This window comes from Miscanthus floridulus, chromosome 5 (genome assembly GCF_019320115.1).
Source record: "Miscanthus floridulus cultivar M001 chromosome 5, ASM1932011v1, whole genome shotgun sequence".
Lineage (NCBI taxonomy): Eukaryota > Viridiplantae > Streptophyta > Magnoliopsida > Poales > Poaceae > Miscanthus > Miscanthus floridulus.
In genome coordinates, this window is record NC_089584.1 from 95,019,231 (window position 1) to 95,036,715 (window position 17,485).

General features: G+C 42.5%; 1 protein-coding gene across 1 annotated transcript; it reads left to right on the plus strand.

Moving 5' to 3' along the window:
- The first annotated feature begins 8,729 nt into the window (after positions 1-8,729).
- LOC136454950 (uncharacterized) lies at positions 8,730-17,165 on the plus strand. The gene is made up of 2 exons (XM_066455181.1): positions 8,730-8,966; positions 16,359-17,165. The coding sequence occupies exons 1-2, from the start codon at positions 8,730-8,732 to the stop codon at positions 17,163-17,165; spliced, it is 1,044 nt and encodes a 347-aa protein (XP_066311278.1).
- Positions 17,166-17,485: the final 320 nt, after the last annotated feature.

Consider the following 17,485-nt stretch of genomic DNA (forward strand, 5'->3'; position numbering starts at 1 on the left):
TTTATATTTTTAAAAATTCTGTGTTCATCCTCCATTTATCGTTTCTTCTTTTTCGTTCACTGTTTATCCTCTATTCACAGTCCCATTTTCTCTACATCATTTCTTCTTTTTCGTTCACTGTTCATCCTATATTCACAATCCCATATTTTTCTACTATATTTTTTTGTCAGTGTTCATCCTCCATTTACCATTTCTTCTTCCTTTTTCGTTCAATGTTCATCGTCCAATACAATCTCACTTTTCTACTATATATTTGGTCAGTGTTCATCCTCCATTCACAATCCCATTACAATATTTTTGGGATTTTTATTCATTCACCATTTTTTCTTTTTGTTCAGTGTTCATCCTCCATTTACAATCCCATTTTTCTACTTTTATTCACAATTTCTTCCTTTTCGCTCAGTGTTCATCCTCCATCCACAATCCTATTTTTCTACTCTATTGTGGTGTCGTCCCCAGCAGAGTCGTTCATTGTTCATCCTCCGATCACAATCCAATTTTTTCCTATTTTTATTCACCATTTCTTCACCCTGTTCGTTTGGGCTTGTTTGGCTTATAAACCATACCTTTTCAGTCAACGAATATTACTTTTCTCTCACACCAAACCAGCCAATAGTACTTTCAGCCATGGCTTATCAGCCAAACAAGCCCAAACAAACAAGGCGAAGTCTTTCCGTTCAATGTTCATCCTCCATTCACAATCCCTTTTTTTTACTTTTATTCACCATTTCTTCTTTTGGTTCAATGTCCATCCTCCATTCACAGTCCCATTTTTCTACTATAATTTGGCATGATCACCATCGGAGTCGTTCAGTGTTTATCCTCCATTTACAATCCCTTTTTCTACTTTTATTCACCCTTTCTTCTTTACATTCAATGTTCATCCTCCATTCACAATCCTATTTTTTCTGCTATATTTTGGCGTGATACCTAGTGGAGTCACTTTTTTTTATTCACCAATTTCTTCTTTTTTATTCAGTGCTCATCCTCTATTTGCAATCCCATTTTATTTAGGAAAAAGTTTGTTTTTGGCCCTCCAACTATGACAGCAGTTTGGTTTTAGCCCTCCAACTCGAAAACCAGACACCCGCAGTCTATCAACTCTGTAAACCAAATAGAAATGGCCCTCGCGCGGCGCGATGGCGGTTTCCGCCCGGTCAACCCGCGACGACCGCGGTATTGGGCCTTTTTCATTTTCTCGCGGCCCACTTACTCCCACACTCTCCTCTCACTCTCTTCCGTTCGTTCCCCAACCCCGAACCCTAACTCCCGACAGCGGCGACGGCGACGGCGACCGCGGAGGGTGCTGGTGCTGGTGTGGATCGATAGCTCCTAACATTCCTTGCGCGGGGACCCGTTCCAGTCGCTGACTTGTTGCTGTGGCGGCGGAGGAACGCCTCGGCGGCGGGCGTTGTGGGCGCCACCGTGGTCTGGTTCGTCTTTGAGCGCGGGGGCTATAGCTTCCCCTCCTGTCCAACGCCTTGCTCCTCCTTGTCGCCATCCTCTTCTTCTGGGCCAAGTCCGCGTCGCTGCTCAACAGGTGCGGTTAGCCTGAGATCTGATATGGAATCGTTCGCTCCTTTGCTTTGTGGTGTTTTGTTGGCGTGGTGCTTGGCCTCTAAATTGGGAATAGTTTGTGATGGATTGTACAAAATTGGATAATTCCCTGTCAGTTTGGATGTAGCTTATTCGTTTCTTCGAGTACCTCACTACCAAAATAGTGTATGGTCGTCGTTCATAGGAATTCCTCGTTCATATTCTGCTTCAGCAACTCATAGCACTAAGTCATTGTGTATGATATGTTAACTTGATAGAAGTTAATTGCATTTGAATTTTAAGCAGTGTAATCAGGTTTCCTCATTCCCCAGAATTGGTTTGGTCTTCATTTTGCAATGCCTCTTGAAAGCATCTAGGCCCCTAGTTGGGTTTCGGTGATTAATGACAACACATGATTACTGTGAGTAACATGTGTTTTGTAGATGCAATTAAGTTAGGTCACGGTAATGACAATTGATTGGGCAATCATGGTTGTCATGCCCTTACGATGGAAATCATTTCGGTTTTTAAAGGATGAACGACAAAGTTAAGGATGGACTAGTTTTAAGTGTCGTTTGGAGTTGAAGAGACACTTAGAGTAGTTTAGTACATTACTGTGTACTCATATAACCCATAACGAGAAACAAAAGCAAGAGTAGCAAAGTGTGCATCCACCCTTCTCATTAGGCTTGTCGTGGTCAAGTGAGAGTTCGTGCTTGTTACTCTTGGTGATCGCCATCACCTAGACGGCTTGGTGGTGATTGGGAGCTTGGTGATAATCCGTCGGAGCTTATGGATGACCCAACTCAAGTTGTGAGCAGTTGTGGGTGATTCACCACGACGGAGTGTCAAAGAATCAACTTGTAGAGAGCACTTGATCCTTGCACGGATCAAGGGGGAGCTACACCCTTGCTCGGGTGCTCCAACGAGGACTAGTGGAGAGTGGCGACTCTCCAATACCTCGGCAAAACATTGCTGCGTTCCTCCTTTTCTCTTTACTTTGAGCATTTACTTTGAGCAATTCAATTCTTGTCTTTACATTCATAGAATTATCATGCTAGAGTAGGATTGGAACTTAGGTTGCAAGTCTTTTGTGCGGTAGAATATTAGAAACACTTTCTAGGCACAAGGGGTGAAGTTGGGCTAACCGTAGGGCTTAATTATTGCAAAGAAATTTAGAATTAGCCCAATTCACCCCTCTCTTGGGCATCTTGATCCTTTCAATTGGTATCGGAGCCTCGTGTTCACGTATTTAGGCTTAACCGCCTAGAGAAAGATGTCTCACAGGGATGGACCTCCTCTTATCTTTGAGGGGGTTGGAAAATCCGCATGGAGGCGTATTTAGAAGCTCTAGATGTTGGGATACTTAGAGCCGCCTCACAAGGTTTCCCAAAACCTCAGGATGCCACACACCTACAAGGCGATGAGGTCAATTACGAAAAATGGAATGCAAATGCTCGAAACACCATCTTTAGAGGCCTTTGCAAATATGTGTTCAACCGGGTGAGAAACCACAAGGACGCTCATGTACTATGGTCGGATATTTGTGTGCTCCATGAGGGAACTAAGAGCGAGCGTGAGGAACGATATCATCTTGTTATGAAAAAGCTAAATTCATTTGAGATGCTTCCCAAAGAGAGTGCTAATGAAATGTACTCACGCCTGAATGTTCTTGTAGAGGAAGTCAATGGGCTTGGACTCACTCAAATGCAACCATCCGATGTTGTAAGAAAGATCTTGAGTGTCCTCCCTATTGATAAATGTGGGCATATTGTGACCGTGCTTCATCAAGGTGATCTTTCCACTGCTACACCAACACAAATCTTGGGAAAGATCAATGCTCATGAGATGTACATGCACATCACACCACAAGATGACTCATCCTCTACTAAGAAGAAAGAAAAAGACTTAGCATTCAAAGCTAGCCAAGAGAAGGGTAAAGCAAGAATTGAGTATGAAAGCTCAAGTGATGATGAAGTAGATGATGCAAGTCTTGCTCTCATGGTGAGAAGAACCGCCAAGATTCTAAAGAAGCTCAATAAGAGTGGCATCAAGTTTGATGGGAAGAAAAAGAAGTTCTTCACTAGCTCTAGAAGGAAGTCAATCTCGAAGATGGATTGCTATAATTGTGGAGAACTTGGTCATCTAGCACATCAATGCACAAAGCCCAAGAAAGACAAGTACAAGGGCAAGAAAGATGACTCAAGTAATAAAGAAGAAGATGAGAAGAAGAAAATCAAGCCATACAAGAAGAAGGATGGCAAGAAGAAGGAATTCCACAAGAAGAAGAAAAGTGGGAAGGCATACATCGTCAGTGATTGGCTCACGGACATTGATTCATCAAGTTGCTCATCCGATGATGATAGTGATAATAAGAAGGTGGCCGCCATTATGATCGACTCTGCATCATCTTCACCAACACCACCGCTATCATCCTCTACACACCTATGCCTTATGGCCAAGGGTGAACGAAAGGTATCAAATGACGATGATAGTAGTAGTGATGATCATGCTAACAATGATGATTGTGATAGTGATAGCGATGATGATGAATTTGAATCATCTTCATATGATGAACTTATCAAATTGCTAAACAAATATACTAGGATCATTAGAAAGACTAGAGTTAAGAATGACAAGCTAGAAGTTAAGAATGATTCTCTTTTAGCTAAATGTGATATAGCCGAAAAGGCTAGTGTTGAGCTTAGAGAAGCAAATGATGCTATATCATCCAAACTCAAGGAGCTCAAATCTTCTAAGAAAGAGCTTAAAGAAAAACATGATAAACTTGAGAGGATACATAATGAGATCATCACTAGCCATAATATGTTAAAAGATGAATATACAACTCTCAAGATTAATCATGATAATTTTGTCATTGCTCAAGAATATTTATCCAATGAGCCACATGATGTTACTAACGATGTTATTAAGATTGATATAGCTACATCATGTGATGATTTGATCATTGAGAGCATTGAGCAAAGTTCTAGTAGCAAGGGCAAGCAACTGGTTGAGACCGATAATTATGATGAGTATGCCAAGCTCAAGAATGACAATGAAAAGATAAAGAAAGATTTTGAAGAGCTCAAAACCACCAACACTATAGTGCTAGAAACTCTTGATCTTGATGGTGACTTGATTCTTGAGAATGAGAAGCTCAAAGAAGAGAACAAGAAACTCAAGGAAGAGAAAACAATGATGCACTCAAGGAAGAGAACAAGAAGCTCAAGTTGGAGAAAGAGCATCTTAAGATTGGATTGAGCAAATTCACAAGAGGCAAGCATCTTCAAAGTGAGCTACTAATGAACACTGTCATGAAGATGGATAGAAGTGGTATTGGGTACTTGTCAAACCAAGAGAAGAAGGCTCAAGCTCAACAGCAACACAAGTCAAAGGCAAAGCCAAAGAGAAGTTTTGAGTGTGGACAAGAAGGCCACTTTGCCTATGAGTGTCAAACTCCACCACCACAACCCTTGCCCAAGCATGCTAGACCTTTTGCTTTCAATGCTCATTACGTGCTTAGAAAGGATTCTAGTGGAAAGATGAAAGTCATGTTCTTAGGACCTCCCAATAAGAATAGGCCTAAGAAAATTTGGGTAGCAAAGTCACTTGTTGAGAAGGTGAAGGGCCCTCAACAAGTTTGGGTTTCTAAAGCTTGATCTCTTGTGTGTAGGTGAACTACAAGACCGGTGGAAGTTATTGGATTATTGATAGTGGTTGCACACACATATGACCGGTGATCCTCGTATGTTCATCTCACTAGATGAAGAAGTACATGGACAAGAAAGAATCACATTTGGAGATAATTCAAAGGGCAAGGTTAAAGGATTAGGCAAATTGGCAATATCAATTGATCATTCAATCTCAAATGTGCTATATGTTGCTTCATTGAGCTTCAACTTGCTATCCGTTGGACAATTGTGTGATCTTGGCTTCCAATGCTTGTTTACCGAGAAGGAAGTTGTTGTATCTAAGAAGGATGATGATCAAGTGATATTCAAAGGATTTAGATATAATAACTTATATTTAGTGGATTTCATATTCGAAGATGCTAACTTGAAGATATGCCTATTCATGAAAACAACACTTGGGTGGCTATGGCATAGAAAACTTGCTCATGTTGGGATGAGCTCACTCAAGAAGATAAGGAAGAATGATTTGGTGAGAGGGTTGAAGGATGTGAAGTTTGAGAAGAACAAGCTTTATAGTGCATGTCAAGTCGGCAAGCAAGTTGCAAATACTCATCCAACAAAAGCTTTCATGTCAACCACAAGAGTGCTAGAACTCCTTCACATGGACTTATTTGGACCAACAACATATAAGAGTTTGGGAGAAAATCTTTATTGTCTTGTGATTGTTGATGACTATTCAAGATACACATGGGTATTCTTCCTTCATGACAAATCCAAAGTTGCATCATGCTTTAAGAAGTTTGCCAAGAGAGCACAAAATGAATTTGAAGTGAAGCTCAAGAAGATTAGAAGTGACAACAGCAAAGAATTTGATAACACAAACATAGAAGCCTATTGTGATGAAGTTGGGATCAAGCATAAGGTCTCCGCAACATATACTCCTCAACAAAATGGTGTAGTTGAGAGAAAGAACCGAACATTGATCACACTAGGAAGAACAATGCTTTATGAGTACAACACTCCCGAAGCTCTATGGGCGGAAGCTATCAACACTGCATGCTATGCATCCAGCCGCCTATTCCTTCAAAAGTTTCTTGGCAAGACACCTTATGAGTTGCTCAATGGGAAAAAGTCGGACATCTTATTCTTTAGGGTGTTTGGTTGCAAATGCTACATCTACAAGAAGCGGCAACACCTAGGGAAGTATTAAAGACGTTGTGATATTGGTTTTCTTGTTGGTTACTCATCAAAGTCCAAAGCATATAGAATATTTAATCATGCCACCAGCTAGGTTGAAGAAACATATGATGTGGAATTTGATGAATCTAACAGCTCCTAAGGAGCACATGAGAATTTTGATGATGTAGGTGATGAACCATTGAGGGAGGCCATGAAGAATATTCCAGTTGGAGACATCAAGCCTAATGATGATGAAGATGATGTACAAGTGATCAATCCACCTTCTTCATCAAGTGTGCCACAAGATGGTAAAAAAGATGGGAGAGTAGAAAATGAAGACACTCATGTCTCTCATGAGCAAATGGTGGTATAAGCACAAGATATTGATGCTCCACAACGTCCCCCTCAAGTGGTTGATAGAAGAAATTCACCTCTACTACAAGATCATCCACAAGATCTCATCATAGGGAGTCCATCAAAGGGAGTAATGACTCGTTCTTAAAAGCTTGCTTTATTTATTGAACATCACTCTTTTGTATCTTGCTTTGAGTCTACTAAGGTAGAAGAAGCTCTTCAAGATCTAGATTGGATAAACGCCATGCATGAAGAGTTGAACAATTTCACCCACAATGAAGTGTGGACTCTTGAAGAGCGACCACAAGGTGCAAGAGCCATTGGAACAAAGTTGGTGTTCCACAACAAGCAAGATGATCAAGGCGTTGTTGTGAGGAACAAGGCAAGACTAGTTGCAAAGGGGTTCTCTCAAGTTGAAGGTTCAACACTCTCGCACCAAGCACATAGATACCCACCATCACTTTCTTAAAGATCATGTTGCTAAGAATGATATTTCACTAGAAGGTGTAAGGACCGAGGATCAATTGGTGAATATCTTCACTAAACCGCTAGATGAGACAACATTTTGTAGATTGCGGAATGAGCTCAATGTTCTTGATTTTAGCAACTTTACTAGAAAATGAGCTTGTGTTGTCCCTTGCATTGCATTGTAATATACAACATGTGTAATTTTTGGTAATGCATATAGAGTTTGTCTAACATGGTTAAGATAATCGCCGAAAAGCGAGTGAAGAAGCTTAACCTTGGATCAAACTTGACAAGCAACTAGATTTACTTTCAAGTATTGCATTGCATATGCATGAATGTTGTTTTGTCATTTCCCTTCAATTGCCCTCTTATTGCCTATTTTCTTAAAATGAATTATAGCCTAAGGCAAAATATTTTGAAAAATTTGAGGGTTTTAGAGAGGTCACTCACATAAGTCCCAATTAGTGTTTATTTGGGTCTTATTGAAGTTGGGACTTGATTGGAAATAGGTAGCACGAAGGAACTTTGAGGATTTCCTGGAAAAGAGTGACCGGACTCTAAAGTCCAGCGTTCGGTCAGTTCACAGGAGGTGAACCTTGCTGCAATGGAGTGACCGAACTCTGCTGTTCAGTGTCCCGTCAGAAGGCGTTCCTGCGTCCGATCAAGCGAAGACGAAGGTGACAGGTTGGACCGGACTCTGGCTGCATCCGATCAGTGATGATTGGACGTGTCTGGTCATGATTCCAGGTGTTTTGGACCTCTATAGAATCGACCAGACTCTAGGTGACAGCGTCAGGTCGTTGCCACCAGAGCGTCCGGTTAGTAGAAAACGTGCGGGTTCCAAACTCTTACTCATTTCCTTTTCTAATCTGTCGGGGGCCACCATAAATTGTGTTGCACCGTGACCTATCCACATCCATCACGCTGACTTCACCGCTCCTGCCCGCACCGTGCCTGTGCCCTAGCTGCGCCACCACGCTATCTTCTCCAGTGTCGCCTCCCGCGCCGCCGTGCTGTGCCATCCGTGCCCACGCCTCAGCTCCACTCATGCCTACGCCGCTCCCGCAATAGCGCCACCATGCTACGCCAACCTTGTCATGCTGTCTTGCCCGCATTCATCGTGAGCCCGTGCCTTAGCACCACCGACTGATCCTCACCAGAGCCCCTGCTTCCTTCACCAGCGCCTCCAGTGCCTACATTGCATCTTCCCTGCTGTTGATCCACGTTGACCAATGAACCCTAACCCTAGCTTCACAAGTGTTGATCCGGTGGTTCCCCGATTCATTCCTCTTCTCGTCGATTCGCTGGTTCGTCAGGTAGCAAGCCCTCGTTTCCAATTTCGTATCTATTGCTTGCTTCTTAGGGTTTCATATCTCTAGATATATTGTAACTATTCATATATCTGATCTATTCTAACGTGCAGTGAGTCGGTGTTTCTGAGGTCATCATGGCAGTTGTCAGTCAACTCGGGGCCAAGCTCGTGAGTACGGATCGAGGCCAAGCCTCGGAAGTGATAGTTGGCAGTTGATCTTTGTTAGAGGCAGCAGTTCATTTCAGATGGCCCATGTCAAGAGTGCCGGTGGTGGTCCAGGTGATGAGGATCCGAGGCGTCCGCCTCGCTTGCCTACTGTTGCAAAAGGCAAGGCAACGAAGAAGCGCAAGTATCCAGATGCTGATATAGCTAGAGCAGCCGCAGTTGTAGTTGCCACAGAGCGTGTAGAGGTAGGAGGTGCTAGAAGTGGTGTAGTGATTGTAGAGCAGCTTTCTCAGGCTCAGAGGGCCACTGTCCAGGAGGTTGAGCATCGTCATGGTGGTCTAGCTGGGATAGCCATGGTTGGAGGATGGCGTGTCGCTATTGATGAGAGTCAGCCTCAGGGGGAGTCATAGCAGCAGGCATAGTAGACAGAGCAGCCTTAGGAGGGAGAGCAGGCAGAGGAGACAGAGTCGGCACCATAGCTTTGCTGCTCTGATCGTACCTGTACCTAGGTGACACCAAGGGTAGAGACACAGCGGAGGGGTTCTCGTCCACCACCTAGACCACAGGGTCTGCCTCCAGTGACCCACTTAGATTTGAGGGCCACCACAACCAAGCAGGTGCAGCAGCTCAAGTTTGTTCAGTTTGAGGAGTGGTTTTCGCTGAGGCGGGATGAGCGTGCATCAGAGGGCTTCTACACACCACTGTAGGAGGATTTTTATCATGCATATCTTAACAGTGGGGCTGTATTCAGATCACAGAGGGTGTGCAACATTGAGTCCATTGTAGCAGCAGCCGGAGAGCATATTCACCTTTACCTATCCTACTTGCTAGGACTAACAGACTTACTCAGATGGATAGGCTTATATGTTCTATCTTGGATCCATGAGTTCTATGCTACACTTTGGATTGACCTACAGCACAGATTTATACATTTTGCTTTTAGAGGCAGAGACTATAGGCTGATGAGCTTTAGAGTCAGAGAGATACTCAAGCTTCAGGAGCAGCCCATCTAGCTACATGAGGTGTGCTATGGACAGACAGTGCCTCCTAGACGCCCTCACGTGGTCTTGTACCCCCTACAGATCTAGTCCGCCATTGCTTTACAGAGCCTTTCGGCGAGGGGTCGAGCAGGACTCCTAGTGATCTCACTCCTATAGCTAGAGTGCTTGATGCTATCATGAGGAGGACACTACTTCCGAGGATGGGATATCATGAGGGATTGACTCGCATTCAGCTATGGCTTTTGAACTCTCTGATGCAGCAAACTATATTTGATATTTGGGATCTCCTTCTATCAGAGATGGAGGATACTATTGCAGAGGGGTTCAGACGTCACCGACAGTTGCCCTATGCCCATTAGATTACTTTTTTGATACATAGGGCAGTTACTGTGAGGCCCCCTGAGATGCTGACAGAGTATAGTGGTGCTACTATAGAGTTCCCTGCATACAACATGAGTCAGATGCTCCGCCACTGTCACACCCAATTTTAAGGATAAAATCGAGTGCACATCATATGTATGCTAGGATCAATTATTCATACATATAATGACGTCATGATAGTATCACTGCATTGTTCAAAACTTAAACGTTAAACTTCATTACAAAATGACCTGTGGGTCTAAAAGAAAATTACATAAACTTTATTCAAACTCTAGTGGAAAGGACTCCATCTTCACAGGAATGTCGACTGGGGGCAACACCAGCCTAGTACACATCATCGGGGTCGAAGGCACCGTCTTCAATGTACTCCTCTTCGCCGTCTCTAGCGCCTAGGTGGGGTAGCAGGGGGACAAAGAGGAAGGGTGAGTACATTGAAATGTACTCTGCAAGTGTGGGAAAATATTATATGAGGCTTATAACAAGGATAGGTTTACGAAGGTTAAGACCAACACTTAAGCAACACACCTATTACCTTAAACCTTAAGCACCTATTTAACTAGGTGAGATCTTCCTTCACCTCGAAGAACCACTGTAACCAACACTCGAATCACATCCGAGCACCACACCTAGATTCCATCCAAGCAAACCAACACTTGGATTCCATCCAAGCCTCCCAACTAAACCAGAGCCATCTAATCAAGAAGAAGTCCAGGTCGCTCTTGATCGTGAGCACGGCTGATATATCAATTTTACACTCTACAGAGGTTGCACACTTTCACCACGAGTCATGTTTCCCCATCACGCTTCACACTACCTAGGTGCTCAGTGGGGTCACACTACAAGGCCTTTACAAAGTCCATCCAAGTCTGTTTTATACCTTCACTAAGGTTTCTAACCGCTAACAGTGGGTACCAACACCACTGCAGAAGCCCCTCTTGTGCCACACAAACCGACCTGATGTAGCATAACTTGGAGAAAACTAATTACTTGGCTAGGGCCAGAGCCACATAGCCCTCGAGGTTGCACTATTAAGCTGAGTTACTTGTCCATGAACCGGTCCTTAGAATCCAAGTAGGAACGAGCACAATCCATTCCACCAATTCCAACAATCCACCAGAAAACATTTACCCAAACTCTAGCACACACCTCCACCAAAACCAACCATCCTGCTGGATTCCTATTCACCATGTTGCTATAAACATTACCAACCCAAGTTGCATAAATCATTAATCAATATTAAATGATAACCTTTCCAACCCGAGACTGCAAGCTAAGCAAGACAGCTACCCAACCAACCCAGGTTACAAGGATGATAACATCAAGTTCTAGTAAACCCTAACATAGAATTCAAATTATAAGTCAGCATGCAACTAATGGTCTAACTACTCTAACTCAAAGTAAAACAAATATAGGAGCAAGATGGTCAAGGACACTTGCCTTCGAACTGGTTCAGATAAGAGATGTCAAATTCCTGGTCCTAGAAGTTCACGGTGTCGGCACCTTCTGCGCACAAACAATAAGCATGGGCCCATAAAACAATTAAATAACAGTACACTATAGCACATTAAAAGTTTATAAAACCTATACTAAACAGTAGTACTTGTTGCTACGATCGTGCGGATAAAAAGAACGCGAAAAACAGAGTTGAAACGAAGAAGTTACGGCCTCCCGAAGACTAGGGACTAATCTGAGGAGAAATCAGGGACTAATCCGCGAAACCAGAATATTTATTTATAATCATGTCCTTCTTCTTCCCTGGTCGGGTACCGTAGCTGTTCGCGTGCTACAGTGCTGGCCGGCTGGGAGGCCAGCAGAAAAGTCAAGGGCAGGGCGTAGGGCCAGCAGAGGGGCTGGGCGGCTGGCTGGGGAGGAGGCAGGGCTGACCGGGAAGGGTCGCGGCCGGCCAGAGAGCGGCGCCGGTGGCCAGCAGCAAGGAGCAGAGAAGAAACGAGGGCCCTGGCAATGGAGTTTGCTTGCCAGAAAAGGTAAATGAGATGGGAACAGGTCAAACGGTGATGGATTCGTGCAAAAAGATATACCACGGCGTATAGAACTAAGAGATCTACCTCTGAGTGGTGATGGTTGTCGCCGAAACACGATGGTTTTCCCGGAAAAGCTCGCCGGAAACCTAGCGTCTTCTGAACTTCAGCATCCGATCTAGGAGGCTACGGGTGGCGGCTGCGGAAACGGGTTATACTTCTGGAACCCTTGCGTCGAGGGGAACACCGGCATATATATAGTCCTAGGGTTTGGAAAAGTTTCAGAATTTCTTAATTTCGAGATTTATTTCTTGTTTAAAAATAATTCTAGGAAATTCCTGAAATCATATTTGAGCCACAAAAAATCATAGAAATTAGAGAAAATTCTGAGAAATTTTTTGAAGGTAGATATGAACATGATGGATCAAAATATGGAGTTTTGAGCTCATGAAAAGGTTATTGGAAGGTTTCAAATAAAAAAGATTAAGCTATGGGAAAAAGGAATTTAATTCCCGAAAAAGCGAGAAAAACTCCTGGGAGACTCAAAACAACTCCTAAACGTGTTTTGAAAGTTATCACATCATAAAACCAAGATGCAAATAGGATGAATGCAACAAAACAATTAAAGCCTATGTTGAATTAAGTTTTAATTGTAAATAGTTTTTCCCCCAACTACAAATTTGGTCATATCTCTACCTTAGTTCTATCAAAATTTAGAAACTTGCGAAAGTTAAAAAAGTTCAGGATTTAGAAAGGTTGTCAAAGAGATGAGGGAACTCTGTCTTCAAATCATCCTCTCTTTCCCAAGTGGCTTCTTCCGCTGAATAATGCTTCCACTGAACTTTGCACATTTTGACTCTTTTGTTCCGAGTAACTCTTTCTGAGGTTTCCAGAATTCTAATAGGCTCTGAGAAAGACAAATCATCTCTTATATTTAGTTCATCAAGAGGCAACTATTCTTTAGGGGCTCTTAAGCACTTCTTTAATTGTGATACATGGAACACATCATGTATCCCTAAAAGTTGTGAAGGCAGTTCTAGCTGATAGGCTACCACTCCTTTCCTATCAATCACATTGAACGGACTGATATACCTTGGTGCAAGCTTTCCTCTAACATTGAATCATTTGAGACCTCTAAACGGTGACACCTTAAGATATACAAAATCTCCCACTTCAAAAGTCAACTCTCGTTGTCTTTTATCTGCATAACTTTTCTGTCTAGGCTAAGCTATCTTTAAATTGTTTTGGATTTCTTTTACTTGTTCCTTGGCTTCTTTTATAACATCTAGACCAAATACCTTTCTTTCCCCGACTTGGTTCCAAAACAAAGGAGTTCTGCACTTTTTCCCATATAAGGCTTCAAATGGTGCCATCTTAAGACTTGCTTGATAACTATTATTGTAGGAGAATTCTGCATAAGGTAGATGTTTATCCCAACTTTTGCTATTCTGTAAGGCACAAGCTCTCAACATATCCTCTAGAATTTGATTGACTCTCTCTATCTGACCATCCGTCTATGGATGATATGCTGAACTAAAATTCAATCGAGTGTCCATTGATTCATGCAGTCGTTTCCAAAACTGTGACATGAACTGTGTACCTCTATCTGACACTATGATCTTGGGCACGCCATGCAAACACACAATCCGCTACATATACAACTCTGCAAGTTGAGCTCCTCGATATGACTCCTTGACTAGGATGAAATGAGCCACCTTTGTCAACCTATCCACTATTACCCATATAGAATCATAACCCGACTGTGTCCGAGGTAAGCCAACTATAAAATCCATACTTATTTCTTCCCATTTCCACTCTGAAACTTTTAGTGGTTGTAGCAAACCTACAGGTCTTTGATGTTCAGCCTTGATTCATTGATAAGTATCACATAATGGCACATACTCCGCTACCTCTCATTTCATGTCGTACCACCAAAATTGTTGCTTGAGATCATTATACATCTTTGTACTACCAGGGTGTAGAGAGTATGCTGAATCATGTGCTTCCCTCAGAATTAACTCCTTAATTGACTTTATGTCGGGGACACAAATCCTTCCTTTAAACCATAACACACCTTGTTCATCTTCTGTGAATCCTAGGGCTTTGTCTTCTTTAATCAATCCCTTGATCTCTATGATCTTCTCATCTATCAACTGACCCTTGCGGATATCTTGTTCTAATGTAGACTCTACTTCCATGACAACGGCTTTAGTGTTGGATACAAAGCCCAAGTTGAGTTTAGCAAACTCCTCATACAACTTAGGTCATTGTTCCTGTAGCTCCAACACATTGCAATAGCTCTTCTGACTCAATGCATCTGCAACCACATTGGCTTTGCCTGGATAATAGTTGATATTCAAGTCATAATCTTTTATTAGTTCTAACCATCTATGTTGCTAAAGATTCAAGTCTTGCTGAGAGAAAATATACTTTAAGCTCTTATGATCTGTGTAGATTTTAGCCTTCTTCCCAATCAAATAATGTCTCTAGATCTTTAGAGCATGAACTACTGCCGCTAACTCTAAATCATAAGTTGGATAATTCACTTCATGCTTTCTAAGCTATCTCGAGGCATAAGCTACTACATGACCTTCTTGCATCAGAACACAACCTAGACCTTGTCGTGAAGCATCACAATAAACAGAGAAACTTTTCTAAACATCTGGCATGATTAAGACTGGAGTAGAAGTTAATCTCTTCTTTAGTTCATCAAAACTAGCCTGACATTCTGCTGTCCACACAAACCTTGATCCTTTCTCCAACAACTTGGTCATAGGTCTTGCTATCTTCGAGAACCCTTCAATGAAACATCGATAATATCCAGCCATTCCCAAGAAGCTTCTAATTTCACTAACATTTTGAGGCGCTTCCCATTCTAGAACATCCTTCACTTTACCTGGATCCACTGACACTCCTCCTTCTGAGATGACATGACCCAAAAAGGAGACCTCCTTCAACCAAAACTCACATTTGCTAAGCTTTGCATATAGTTGATTCTCTCTCAGCCTCTGCAATACCAATCTTAAATGTTCTTCGTGCTCTTCCTCACTTCTAGAGAATACCAAAATGTCATCAATAAACACCACAACAAACTTGTCCTAGTACTCCATGAAGACCTTGTTCATAAGATACATAAAGTATGCTGGAGCATTGGTTAACCCAAAAGACATTACTGTGTACTCATATAACCCATAACGAGAAACAAAAGCAAGAGTAGCAAAGTGTGCATCCACCCTTCTCATTAGGCTTGTCGTGGTCAAGTGAGAGTTCATGCTTGTTACTCTTGGTGATCGTCATCACCTAGACGGCTTGGTGGTGATTAAGAGCTTGGTGATCATCCGGCGGAGCTTGTGGATGACCCAACTCAAGTTGTGAGCGGTTGTGGGTGATTCACCATGATGGAGTGTCAAAGAATCAACCCGTAGAGAGCACTTGATCCTTGCGCAGATCAAGGGGGAGCTACACCCTTGTGCCGGTGCTCCAACGAGGACTAGTGGGGAGTGGTGATTCTCCGATACCTCGACAAAACATCGCCGTGTTTCTCCTTCTCTCTTTACTTTGAGTAATTCAATTCTTATCTTTACATTCATAGAATTGCCATGCTAGAGTAGGATTGAAACTTAGGTTGCAAGTCTTTTTGTGCGGTTGAACATTAGAAACACTTTTTAGGCACAAGGGGTGAAGTTGGGCTAACCATAGGGCTTAATTATTGCAATGAAATTTAGAATTAGCCCAATTCACCCCTCTCTTGGGCATCTTGATCCTTTCACCTCTAATTGATATTTAGATTTTTGTGATTTTGTGTGATATTTTGTGATCAGCAATGTACAGTGTACTTCCATTGTAACTAGGCTACATGTTGTCCATTTAGAGTGGTAGTCTGAAAGAGTTTTTTGGTTCCTGTTGCTTGTAGTGTAGGACATTTTATGCGCCATGGACCCTCTGGATACTCTTCCTACTTGGTTTCATTATGGAGGAGAATTCTTGAGAAGAGGAAATTATGGTCCCATTCAGTTGGCTGAATCTTGGCTGAAACTGGCTAAAAACACTGTTCTGACTGAATTATTGTGAGAGAAAAACATTGTTCTGGCTGAAAAAATAAGTCGAACAAGCCGAATATGGGGTAAGCCGAACATGACCAATGTGTATACTTGGGAGGAGACGTGGAGGTGTCATACATTGACCGTGATAAAGTCTCTCTCCCTGAGGTTATGGGGCCCTTAAGGATCATTGCACCGTTGAAGAAGGAGCATTGTTGCACTGGCTTATTCCTGGAAGGCAACTTTCTAATGGCCTACGTGTTCTGATGGATGATCAGACTTGCATTGAAATGGCAAACAACACTTAGGAAGAAGATGTAGCAGAGATATATGTTGAAGGACATGCAGTTGATGATGAAGAGGAAGAGGATGATGAGGACAACAACTTTGAAGATGAGATTGAAGGTAAGCAAGAAGAACATGATGATAGTGAGTTTGAAGGTGGATATGAGGAACTGACAGATCTAGGTGAAGATGTCTTGGTTGCTCATAATAAGCATGAAAGTAGGGAAGATGTAGAGAAACAGATCAAATTTGTAAGGGAGTGGTACAACCCTAGCAAGATGGACAAGGGGAAGCAGGTGGTTGATGACCAAGGGAGTCAGCCAGTTGCTAGTCAACAAAATATTTCAAGTGTTTTGAATGACAAAGACAATTTAGAGGACAATAGTGATAGTGAGTTTTTGCCTGGAGATGACAATTCATCTGAGGAAGATGAAGAAGTTGTACAGATTCAAAAGAAGTTCAAGAAGAGCATGAATAGTGGACAAGTAGCAAATCTGGATGATGTCATCTTGGATAGGCCAATTTCTGGGCCAACCACGTTTGAGCTTAATGATGATGCAAATGACACCCCATATGCTAACAGCAGTGCAGAGGATGAGTCAGAGGAGGAAGCAAGTGAGGGGCACTTAGAGACCAAGAACAACTTTTACCCAAGGTTCAAAAAGAATGTACCTAGTCCTAGGTTTGTGATTTTCATGAAGTTCACTAGGAAAAAGCAGTTCAAGAAAGCAGTTATCAGGCAAAGTTTGCTAGAGAGGAGGGTGATCAAGTTTAGGAGGAATGAGTCACACAGGATGTTAGTTCTATGTGATTGGGCCACATGTACCTAGAGATGTTTGTTGTCAACCAATTCAAGGACAGACAGCTGGCAGGTGTCTAGTCTAAATTATTTGCACACATGCGCCCCAAGGAGGGACAACAAGTTAGTAACTGCTAGTAGGATTGCAGAGAAGTATGAGAAGTTCATAATGGCCAACCCAACATGGATGAAAGCATCTAGGCCCCTAGTTGGGTTTCGGTGATTAATGACAATACGTGATTACTATGACTAACGTGTGTTTTGTAGAGGCAATTAAGTTAGGTCATGGTAATGGAGATCGATTGGGCAATCATGGTGGTCATGCCCCTACGATGGAAATCGTTTCGGTTT

What these genes read in the sequence shown, in the direction of transcription:
- LOC136454950 (XM_066455181.1), top strand. Translation starts at nt 8,730, where the DNA reads ATGGCCCATGTCAAGAGTGCCGGTGGTGGTCCAGGTGATGAGGATCCG. An exon ending in AGAGGGCCACTGTCCAGGAG is followed by an intron (nt 8,967 to 16,358) that starts GTTGAGCATCGT and finishes AACAACACTTAG; the next exon opens with GAAGAAGATGTAGCAGAGAT.